This window comes from Delphinus delphis, chromosome 9 (genome assembly GCF_949987515.2).
Source record: "Delphinus delphis chromosome 9, mDelDel1.2, whole genome shotgun sequence".
Classification (NCBI taxonomy): domain Eukaryota; kingdom Metazoa; phylum Chordata; class Mammalia; order Artiodactyla; family Delphinidae; genus Delphinus; species Delphinus delphis.
The window spans coordinates 77414453-77426642 of NC_082691.1; the positions used below are offsets into that span (position 1 = coordinate 77414453).

A 12190-nucleotide genomic window follows, 5' to 3' on the forward strand; every position below is an offset into this window, starting at 1 on the left:
GAAAAATAAGGCTTTTGTTTCTTCAGAACTCGCACTGCTTCTTTCTCATTTGTAGTCACAATTCTCAGTTTATAGCACTGGAATTATTCCATGGCAATTAATCCAAAGTTATAAATATGATAATGAGTCCAAGAAGCAAATTTATACGGTCCTTCTTATCTTCCCTCTTTTCCCATCTTTAACAAATAAACAGTTGCTCAGAATAAAACACTTAGGGAAAATATTCTGAAGTGAAACTGACAAGCAATGCTATCTTCGAATTGAAAGAGATTTCCATGCTCTTTTTCCTCATCCCAGATATCAAGCTCCCTGACGGCAGGTTGACCTTGAACAGCTTGGTTCATGCTAATGTCCAACTTGGTCTTGCACATCTTAAGGGATCAGTAATAACAATGTGTTAAAAACTGATTTTTCCCCCTCTTCTTCTATCATAGGAACAACATGTGCATCACCATTTATGAGATCATGAATATTTTAACAACAAAAGTATATTCTTTATATTAAAACAACCACTGTGTTCCTTCATGACAGCCATCCCATGAGGCAGAATTGAAGCTATAACATGAGGGTTAGACTTTGTACATCTATTTACAAAATTTATTAGCCTTTCGGAGTTCCAATCACATAGAATGTGACAGGGTCTCAGGGCAGCATTGTGGGAACTTTGAAAGTCTAGTCCATTTTATTATATAAAATATATTTAAGATTTTCTGTATAGGAGGAATAAAGCTTCTGAAAATGGGTTATTTTTAATAGGAGATGTTCAAAGTCTAAAAGGTAAAGAAGGGACAATCCTTTGAAGAGGATTTTGAAAAGGACTTTGAAAGTATTAATAAAGGGAAAAAGAAGTTAAGCTTAGGTTGCCAACTTATCTTTTTAATAGTGGTCTAAAAAAAGACACAGGGTCATTGCCCTTTCCTTGATGACCATATTCTAGGGACATTGAGGTATCTGAAATCTCAAATATGTTTTAGGCATTTAACTAGCCTTACCAATGCTGTTACTTTCTCTTGTCCCCTATACCTTTCTAGTATGTCAGATTTTATTTCTCTGAGGAACAAAGGCCGAAAAGAGACAGAGAGAGAGAGAGAGAGAGAGAGAGAGAGAGAGAGAGAGAGAGAGGGAGAGAGAGAGACGGCTTCTGTACATCTTCCAAAGAATAAAGAATCCAAACCAAAATTACCATTGGAAAAGTACATTTGCTAAACACAAAATAATATGGAACCTAGAAAGTTAATAAAAATAAACTGTATATTTTTCTATGGAATCATAGTTTTTGTGAAATGTTTGTAATTTATGATCAAATATTTGAAGGTAAAAATGTTGATTTTTTCTTAACATTTAACACTAAAACAAATGTGTTGTTTTAAGAAAAAATATGATATATAAAATTTGAAGTTGCTAGACCTTAAGGTGTAACTCACAAAATTTCAATTACTGGCTAAAGGTTTTGCTTATTTTTCCAGTTGATTGAATTTCTTTCTTAATTCAGGACTTTTTTTTTTCCTAATAAGAGTATACTATGTTAAAATAACTTAATACAGCGTATTTAGGAAATGGGTGAAGGTGGTCAAAAGGTACAAACTTCCAATTATAAGATAAATAAGTCCTGGGGATGTAATGTACAGCATGATAACTACAGTTAACAATATTGTATCGTATATTTGAAAGCTGCAAAAATACAAATATTGTAAATTTGAGAGTACATCTTAAATGTTCTCATCACAAGAAAAAATTGTAACAATGTATGGTGATGGATGCTAACTAAACTTAAAATTTTATTGTGGAGATAAATTCACAATATATGCATCTATCATATCATATATCAATCACATTGTATACCTAAAACTAATACAATGTTATATGTCAATTATATCTCAATAAAAACATAAAAATAAAACAAAATAACCTAATACAAACTCTTAGAGTTGTCTGAGAAGAGATTCTAAGAATATAGTTAGATATACTAATATATATACATATATATAAAATCTAGATATTAAAATTTGCTTATAACTGTGAAAAGTTAGCATAAGTGATTAAAATATGGGTTGAACATATGAAGTGCTCCCCTTCTCCATGGACATAGACTGACTCCCTTCCCTGGCCAGAGACCTCCCAGAGATGTGCCATGGGGGATGAGTAAGACAGTATGTATTGAATACCTGTCTGTGCAAATTCATCATCAGTACAAAAAACAACAAACTGGCAAAGAGAATTAACTATTGCAGATATTGGTGTGTTTATAGACCTAAAGGGATATGTGATTTAGGGTCAGAAGACCTGGGAATGAGAAAGTTTTTGTGACTCAGATGTACAATATAATCTTGGAAAATCATATAACCTCCTTGAGCTTTGTTTCCTATTGGCTAAAGTAAACATAAGAATAACACCCACCTCACAAGGCCTTTTTGAGAATCAACTGTAGTAGGTACACTGAGAAAGCACTTTTTTAAACAGCTATACACATGTGCATCATTTGTCTCATTGTTAAAGTAATTTGTTTTCCACTGTTCATCTTGGTATTAGATCAGCTTGATTCTCTATGAGTCTTTTAGAGAGTTATCATAATAATCTATAATGGAAAAAAGTACAAATTAACCATCTAATTACTCATTCATTCACTCAACAAACATTCACTCTGTTTCTACCGTGTGCCGAGTACAATGGTAGATACAGAGGTTACAGAGATAAAAGACCACTGCCTTCTCTTAAAGAGGTTACAGTCTAGTAGCTAAGAACAAGAAGGAAAGACAAATCTCATCTAATGTATTATAGCCTCTGATAGAGCACTTGAGGTGGACATCATTTTAAAGAGGTTAGAAAATGGTTCCTGGCTCTTGAGCTGAGTACTTGAGATGTGGGAAAGAGACTCATGAATCAAGACCCAGAATCAAGATAAAATACACCCAATTGTGAAAACTAAAAATAGCTGACCAAGACTGTGACTAAGCTAATATTAAGATATCATGAGATGAGACTTAACAGTTAGAAGAAGTTGAGACCCTGAAGGGTTCTATATTCTCTGCTAAGGACTGATTTCTGAAAAAAGATGGAAGAATACTGAAAGGGGCAGTGACATGATTACAAGTGCATTAAAAAAAAAAAACAAAAAAAACACTGAATAAAAGACATACAGGGGCTTCCTTCGTGGCGCAGTGGTTGAGAGTCCGCCTGCCGATGCAGGGGACACGGGTTCGTGCCCCGGTCCGGGAAGATCCCACATGCTGCGGAGCGGCTGGGCCCATGAGCCATGGCCGCTGAGCCTGCGCATCCGGAGCCTGTGCTCCGCAACGGGAGAGGCCACAACAGTGAGAGGCCCGTGTACCGCAAAAAAAAACCCCAAAACAAAAAGACATACAGACTGCGAAGGAAGAAATAATATTGACCCTGTCTTCAGGTAACATGATTATTCCACATAGAAAACCCAAGAACTAATAAGGAAGTGCAACAAAATTGCAGCTACATGGGATGAAGTGAGAGAGTGGCATGGACATATATACACTACCAAATGTAAAATAGGTAGCTAGTGGGAAGCAGCCGCATAGCACAGGGAGATCAGCTCGGTGCTTTCTGACCACCTAGAGGGGTGGAATAGGGAGGGTAGGAGGGAGACACAAGAGGGAGGAGATATAGGGATATATGTATATGTATAGCTGATTCACTTTGTTACAAAGCAGAAACTAACATACCATTGTAAAGCAATTATACTCTAATAAAGATGTTAAAAGAATTTTTTTAAAAATTGCAGTACAAGATCAATACACAACAACCAATTGCATTTCTATATACTAACAATGAACATATAGAAACCGAAAATTTAAAAACGTACAATACTATTTACAATTGTGCCAAAGAGAATGAAACACTTAGTTATAGATATAATAAAACATGTACAGGATCTGCATATGCTGATGAAAGAAATTTAAAAAAAAAGAGACCTAAATAAACAGAGAGACATACTCTGCTTATGGACTGAAAGACTCAACATAGTGAACATGTACATTCTATTAAATAGATTTATAGTTGTAATGCAGTGCCTATTAAAATCCCAGAAAGGTGTTTTGTAAACTTAGACAAGTTAATTCTAAAATTTATATAGAAAGACAAGGACCTAGAATAGCTAAATCAATTTTGCAAAAGTATAATTAGGTGGAAGGAATAACTGCTTCACATTAAGAGTTAAGATACAATTACAGTAATCAGGAAAGAGAGGTGTTAGTGAGGGGATAACACATATCAATGGAATAAAATAGAGAACCTAAAAATGGACCACAAAACTATACCCAACTGATTTTTGACCAAGTTGCAAAAGCAATTTGATACAGAAAGGATAGGCTTTTCAAGAGATGTTGTTGAAGGAACCAGCTATCCATAGGCAAAAAAAAAAAAAAGAAAAAAAAAGAAAAAGAATGTTGCCCTAAACTTTATATCTTATACAAAAAATTAAGTCAAAAATAAATGGACTTAAATTTAAAGTGTAAAACTATAAAACATTTAGAAAAAATAGAGAACATCTTTGGAACCTAGGACTAGGCAGAATTGTTAGACTTGACACCAACAGCATGATCCATAAAAAAAAAATTAAGAAAGGGAAAAATTCATTATACTCTTCTTTCTGTTTTTATGTATATTCACAACTTTCCATAATAAGTTTTTGCTGTTTGGTGTTTTTTTTTTTTTGCGGTACGCGGGCCTCTCACTATTGTGGCCTCTCCCTGTTGCGGAGCACAGGCTCCGGATGCGCAGGCTCATCGGCCATGGCTCACTGGCCCAGCAGCTCCGCGGCATGTGGGATCTTCCCGGACCAGGGCACGAACCCGTGTCCCCTGCATCGGCAGGCGGACTCTCAACCACTGCGCCACCAGGGAAGCCTGCTGTTTGTTTTATAAAAAGGAAAATTTGATAGACTGGACTTCAACAGAGTTAAAAATTCTTTTGCTTTGCAAAACATCTTGTGAGGAGGATGAAAAGACAAGCTATGTATTAGGAGAAAATATTTGCAGACAACATATCTGACAAAGAACAATTGATAGAATATATAAAGAGCTCTCCTAAGTCAACAGTAAAAAAACCCAAAACCAAAACAAACAATCCAATTAAAAAATGGGCAAAAAAAGGAACATACATTTTGCTGAAGAGTATACAGATGGCAAGTACGCACATAAAAATATGTTCAACAAAATTAGCCATTAGAGAAATGCAAATTAAAACCACAATAAGATGTCATTATACACTGTCAGAATGGCTGAAACAAAAATTAGTGCTGATGCCAAATATTGGTGAGGATGCTGAAAAACCTTAACTGGTGGTACATAAAATGATGCAGCCACTCTGGAAAAGATTATGGCAGCTTCTCACCAAACTAAACATATACTATCCTGCCCCTAGGTTCTTCATAACCAATTTTTTTTTAGATTCCATATATATGTGTTAACATACGGTATTTGTTTTTCTCTTTCTGACTTACTTCACTCTGTATGACAGACTCTAGGTCCAATAAAGACGCAGACGTAGAGAATGGACTTGAGGACACAGGGAGGGGGAAGGGTAAGCTGGGACGAAGTGAGAGAGTGGCATGGACTTATATATAGTGCCAAATGTAAAATAGCTAGCTAGTGGGAAGCAGCCGCATAGCACAGGGAGATCAGCTTGGTGCTTTGTGACCACCTAGAGGGGTGGGATAGGGAGGGTGGGAGGGAGACACAAGAGGGAGGAGATATGGGGATATATGCATATGTATAGCTGATTCACTTTGTTATTCACTTTGTTATAAATTCACTTTGTTATGAAGCTGATTCACTTTGTTAACAGACCATTGTAAAGCAATTATACTCCAATAAAGATGTTAAAAAAAAACACCCTAAACATATACTTATCATACAACGCAGCAATTGTAACTCTTGGTTATACATCCCAAAGAAATGAAAACTTATGTTCACACAATAACTTGTACATGAATGTTCATAGTAGCTTTATTCATAATAGCCCCAAACTGGAATCAACCCAAATGTCCTCCAGTGGGTGAATGTTTAATCATAGTGTGGTACTTGTCATCAATAAAAAGGAATGAGCTATCGATACATGCAACAATTTGGATGGATCTCAATATAACTGGACTGAGTGAAAAAAGACACTCTCTAATGGTTACATATTGCATGATTTCCTACATATAACATACTTGAATTGATACATTATAGAGGAGAACAGAGTAGTGGTTGACAAGAGATAGGGGGCAGTGAAGGAGATGGTTATGGCTATTAAAGGGGATCCTTGTAATGGAAATCTTCTATATGTTCACTGTGATGGTGGTCACATAAATCTACATGTATGATAAAATTAAACAGAACTAAGTATAAACACATAAAAATTAGTGTATGTAAAACTGGTGAAATCTTAATAAGGTCCATGGATTCTATCAATGTCAATATCCTGGTTGTGAAATTGTACTATAATATGCAACAGTTCACTTTTGGGGGAAACTAGGTAATAGGTATAAGGGATTCCTATTATTTCTGTATGAATCTATATAGATTCATATCTATATAGAACCTATATGAATCTATAATTATCTCAAAATAGTTTAAAAAAATCACTCTAGGTACAGTATAAGGATAGAACGGTAATGAGGGTGGAATACACAAGGATCATTGGATGAGTGTGTGTATTTGTTGGGGGAAGTACTGAAAAACAGGACATGGACTATGACGCCTGCCAGGTTTCTTCCTTGGGCTTTATTCATCCCAAGGAGAGGAAACAGAAGGAGTAGCTGACTGGAGAAGAGAAATGATGAATTCAATTTTGATTTTGCTGAGTTTATTTTCAATCAGCCAAGCAGAGTATGTAAAATGATAATACAAGAAGGAAAACCAGGAATTTCTGGACAAGGGAAGAATATAGTGTTCTGCTGGATTCTGTATGCATACTCTTCATATAGCATTTCAACACCTGAATGAATATTAAAATATCAGTTACCTGCATATCATGGCACAGAAATTTTTGAACTCAGAGGCAAGAGTAAATATACTAAAATAGCTGAATCAAATGAATTGCATTTCCATTATGCATTAAAGTGAAAAGGAACTGAGTTACCCTCCATGTGTGTCAAGTTCTACATTGGTGTTCAGAAGTATTTTTCTGCTTAATCTTCATGATAGGCCTCAAAAGTTAAGTTTTATTATCTATAATTTCTAAACAGAGAAGTTAAGTAATTTGCCAAATGAAACAAAGGCAATGAGTAACTTATTGGGCTAGAATTTGAATCTAGCTGTGTTTAACTTCTAAGCCTACATCTTTCCACTATCTCAAGAAGCCTGTGGAGAGTCGGGGAGAGCAGACCATAAAACCTTCTTAAAAATGCAGGCTCTATATTATTGCTTATTTAGATGTTTTGTAGGGTTAAACATATGCGTTTAGATTTGTAAGCGTTCAGTTCCCTACAGGCAAATTTTAAAGGTTCTGTTTAGGTCACTTGTCTCATCTCTACAGGATGGCATGCCAGTTTGGCATCAACTGATCATTCATGGCTTTCCATTCCCTGGATGCACCTGCATGTCTGCGTTAGGAAGGGGTTAACTTTCTTATACTAATTGCTAAGTAGTCCCCTTCTTTTTATTTTCCAGTTAACAGGTCAGGTCGTTGCTGTTGTTTTCAGGTATACAGCCTATACAGATTCTTTAACAAGTATCTTTCTGCTCAACTAAGACAAACAGATGAACAGCAGATATCTTCAGTTCTGTGATCCCAAACTTACACGATGCGTTAGCTATGACTTCATTAATTACTAACTTGGGATTCCCTAAGCCTCTACACCAGTAAACAAGTAAACAAACCAAAAATACCTTTCCATCTCTACAGAAAATCCTGTGCATTATAAGGTTTGTTTTTCTGCTTCTCTGGTGACTTTCTATATACTCCGTTTTTCAGTTCATGTCTTTTCTTTGAGGTATTCTATTTCAAAATTTTAAGGTTGACACATCACGCCTAAGATCTCTAGGGCCTGAAAGTTGATTCAATTTAAGGCTATACATCACAGTCCACTTACTTTACAAACCAAGAAGAGTCCAACTAGATCTTGAAAAGGTAATTTTCAGGTAGAAATTGGGCTTCTCTCCTTAGTCAACATAGATGAAGCTTCACTGTTTCCAAACACTCTTATTATTGTTGTTGTTGTTGTTCTTGTTATTACTCAGTAATCTACATTTAATTTTGAAAGGCATTTCAACAGAAACTCTCCACATTACATCCCATATCCATCAAAATGCAGGCGTAGACCTGAGTAGCATATCTCCTATAAAGACTAAAAAGGTTGGTGGGGGCTGGATTTGAGGATATTTATGTGATCTGATGCTCTGTTGGGTCAGTTCATTTTGATCCTTCACCTTTCTAAAGCATCCAGACCTGAGGTGTGGATTTAACTTCTCACCATTCACGCCACCTAGTGGTTATAAATGTTAGATGCTTGGTTTTAAGGAAGATTCCTAATGACTTGGGGGCGGGGTACCCGAAAAACAAAACCGTTGAAAGCGACAATTTCCTAGTCTCCCACATTACTTACCCCTCACAGGGACCCCTTTACTTTAATCATTTTAGGTGTGCGCATGGATGCGCAGAGAAAATGAACGGGAAGGCACACTCACGGAGACGCACGCCCCTCGACGCTGACATTTAGAAAAGGGTTCTAAATCCTTCCTGTCATTTGCAAAGGACAGGAAAAGGAGTTGTGGCAAGACCCCGACCAAGGAGGCTGTCTGACTTTTCAGCAAGTGGGACAGATGACATATTAACTCTTGCAACGTTAACATCTGGTTCGAACAAACCGAAAGACCGAGAAAGAGGAAAAAGCGCTTAAAAATTCCGCCGCGGGGCTTTGCAGGTCTTGCTACCCAAGAGCCCTCAGAAGACAGCCAATTCCTGCGTTTTCCGCTCTGCTCACCCTCCTACCCAGCTTCTCTCTCTCTCTCTTTTTCCTTCACTCCCGCCTCCCCGCCCCCCCCGCCCCCCCCACGCCCTCACGCTCGCCTTGAACCGGGACCCAGGGAGGCAGAAGCAAGGCATCGGTCCCCTTCCTCCTCTCCTCCACCAAACCGCCGCAGGCGAGCGCGTGAAGCTTCCCTTTGTTCAACGAGGCTCGCACTCCTCCCCAGCAGATCCACCTGGATGCTCTCCCTCGGTGACATTTTGCGCCGGGGCTGGTGCGTGGCTGGGGTGGAGCGAGAGGAGCCCGAGGGGGCGGGGGCAGAGAAAGGTCAAGTCGAGGGAAAGGCAGGAGACGCCTTGCATAACCTGCGTGGTGGGGCGTGCGCGCGGTTATTTATTTATTTTCTCCTCATTTATTGATCGCACGAGCAAGAGCGGAGCGGGGAGCCCGGGGAGATGCAGGACCACCCACTGGCGGGGAAGCAGCAAGCAGCCCTCCCGCGCCCCCGCGCTGCTGAGCGCCTCTTGCCTCCGCGCTCCGGCGTTTGCCCGCGCCGGCCCCGGCCCCGCCGCGCCGCCGCCGCCGCCGCCGCCACCGCCACCGCTCGCCCGGCCGCCCCGCAGCCCCGCAGCCCCGCAGCCCCGCACCGCGCCGCTCGGGCCCCGGCAACCGCCGCGGCGCAGTAAGTTGGCAGGAGCGAGTCCCCTCCGTTCTCGACTCCCCCGCACCTTTTGAACTTGTTGCTGCTGCTCGGCTCGCCTGCGCCTGGCTTTTGGAAGGTGAAAAGGAGGAGGGAGGCACGGAGGAATGGGGGAAGGGGGAGAAGAGCTCGCTTGAGCTTTATTTATGCTCCCTCGGCGCATCGGATTCGGCTGCTCGCGAGCTGCTTTCTCAGCTTTTCCCGTTCCGGGTGCACCGCGAGGAGAAAGTCTCCGCAACTCAGCTCCGGCGCGCACTTCGCCAGGTATGTACCGCGGCCGAGGCGCGTTGTGCGCGGAAGCAGATGTTGCTGCCGCGGCGGCAGTGGCGGCTGCCAGCTCCCGGGCTCTGTAGCTGTCACACTGCACCTGAGCTGAACTTGACAAGAGAGTAAAGGGGAGATTGGGCGAATGCTTTTGGCAGACACGGCGGGTGCTCGTAGACGTGAGAGAGGAGGATCTATATTAATGCCCTCTAGCCGCGTCCAACGCACAGCACTTCCGTCTCTGCAAATACGTCCCGAGGAGTAGAGGTGGCGACCGGACTCCCAAAGAGACGTGGGGCAGCGGCTGTGACCGAACCTCGGAAGCTACAACAACAGGTCTCCTTCTTGAGATTCCTTTGGCGGGAAGGGCCACTTGAAAAGGGAAGGTTTGAAAGAGCTGAAAAGGAAGGTGGAAGGGTTCCCTAATTCTTCAAAAGAATACCACTGAGTGTCTGTCCTTCGTCTCCTCTATCCTGCACGACACACACTCCAGACTGTGTTAAGGGAGAAATCAAAGACACCTGTTTGAAGAAATTGAGGCATCGAAAGTCACCTGTGTACTTATTTGTGCCGGGGCTAGCCTGGTCCGACTGCAGGAAGAGGTTTGATTAGGTTTTGTTGGGTGTGATTGTTAGGACATTGTATTTTCCCCCCGTTACTCCAAATACCTGTCTTTGAGGGAAACTTGCCCTCTGAGAACTGTGACTTCACCAGGAGCCCTACCTTGGAGTAAGGCTGATACCTCTCGACCAGTAGTATTTGTTTGACGGGAGGAAGTGGGTGATTGTGGCTACTTTGAGTGACCCATTGTAGAGACTTGGTTGCCCTTCTGGCCTGCACTTGAAGGAACCATGGCTGCGGGGGTAGCAGCGTGGCTGCCCTTTGCAAGGGCAGCGGCCATTGGGTGGATGCCTGTGGCCTCGGGGCCCATGCCAGCTCCCCCGAGGCAGGAGAGGAAAAGGACTCAGGATGCTCTAATTGTGCTGAATGTGAGTGGCACTCGTTTCCAGACATGGCAGGACACCCTGGAACGGTACCCAGACACTCTGCTGGGCAGTTCGGAGAGGGACTTTTTCTACCATCCAGAGACTCAGCAGTATTTTTTTGACCGTGACCCAGACATCTTCCGCCACATCCTGAATTTCTACCGCACTGGGAAACTCCACTACCCTCGCCATGAGTGCATCTCCGCTTATGATGAAGAATTAGCCTTCTTTGGCCTCATCCCAGAAATTATTGGCGACTGCTGTTATGAGGAGTACAAGGATCGCCGGCGAGAGAACGCGGAGCGTCTTCAGGACGATGTTGATACCGACAACACCGGAGAGAGCGCGCTGCCCACTATGACGGCTCGGCAGAGGGTCTGGCGGGCTTTTGAGAACCCTCACACCAGCACAATGGCCCTGGTGTTCTACTATGTTACCGGCTTCTTCATTGCCGTCTCAGTCATCGCTAATGTGGTAGAAACAGTGCCCTGTGGGTCTAGCCCAGGTCACATTAAAGAACTGCCCTGTGGGGAGCGGTACGCCGTGGCCTTCTTTTGCTTGGATACAGCCTGTGTCATGATCTTCACAGTTGAGTACTTGCTTCGCCTGGCAGCAGCTCCTAGTCGTTACCGTTTTGTGCGTAGCGTCATGAGTATCATCGATGTGGTGGCCATCCTGCCTTATTACATTGGGCTGGTGATGACAGACAATGAGGATGTCAGTGGAGCCTTTGTCACACTCCGCGTCTTCCGGGTCTTCCGGATCTTTAAGTTTTCCCGCCACTCTCAAGGCCTGCGCATCCTGGGGTACACACTGAAGAGCTGTGCCTCTGAATTGGGCTTCTTGCTCTTCTCGCTCACCATGGCTATCATCATCTTCGCTACGGTTATGTTCTACGCAGAGAAGGGGTCTTCCGCTAGCAAGTTCACCAGCATCCCTGCTGCCTTCTGGTACACCATCGTCACCATGACAACACTAGGGTAGGTGCCATCAAGGGAAATGGGATGGAGGTGGTATATGTGTGTGGTGGTTGTGCACCCATTTAAGTTATATACTTACTAAGAGCAAATAATCTTTCTCTTTCTTAAATGGGTTCAGGAAAATATTATCTAAATGGTTCTGAAGAACTCTTTTGATCTATGATATGAGTATGATGTAGTGATTGAAGTATTTAGGAAGTTGCTGGCCAGTGTTGAGTATTGATGCCTGAAAGTGATAAATCCAGAAAGAAATTTAGGAATTCCTGAATATAAAGATCATCAGTATTATATGTATGAAGACATAAAAATATAATGATAATGAAAAACACAAAATTTGTGT

At 41.5% G+C, this 12190-nt stretch overlaps 1 protein-coding gene across 1 annotated transcript in view; it reads left to right on the forward strand.

Annotated features, from left to right (window-relative positions):
• The first annotated feature begins 10735 nt into the window (after nt 1-10735).
• Nucleotides 10736-12190, forward strand: part of KCND2 (potassium voltage-gated channel subfamily D member 2) — a 468413-nt gene continuing 466958 nt past the window's right edge. Inside the window, exon 1 of the mRNA XM_060019963.1 lies at nt 10736-11850. Within this exon, the coding sequence (XP_059875946.1) occupies nt 10736-11850 (1115 nt within the window). The remainder of the gene's footprint in view (nt 11851-12190) is intronic.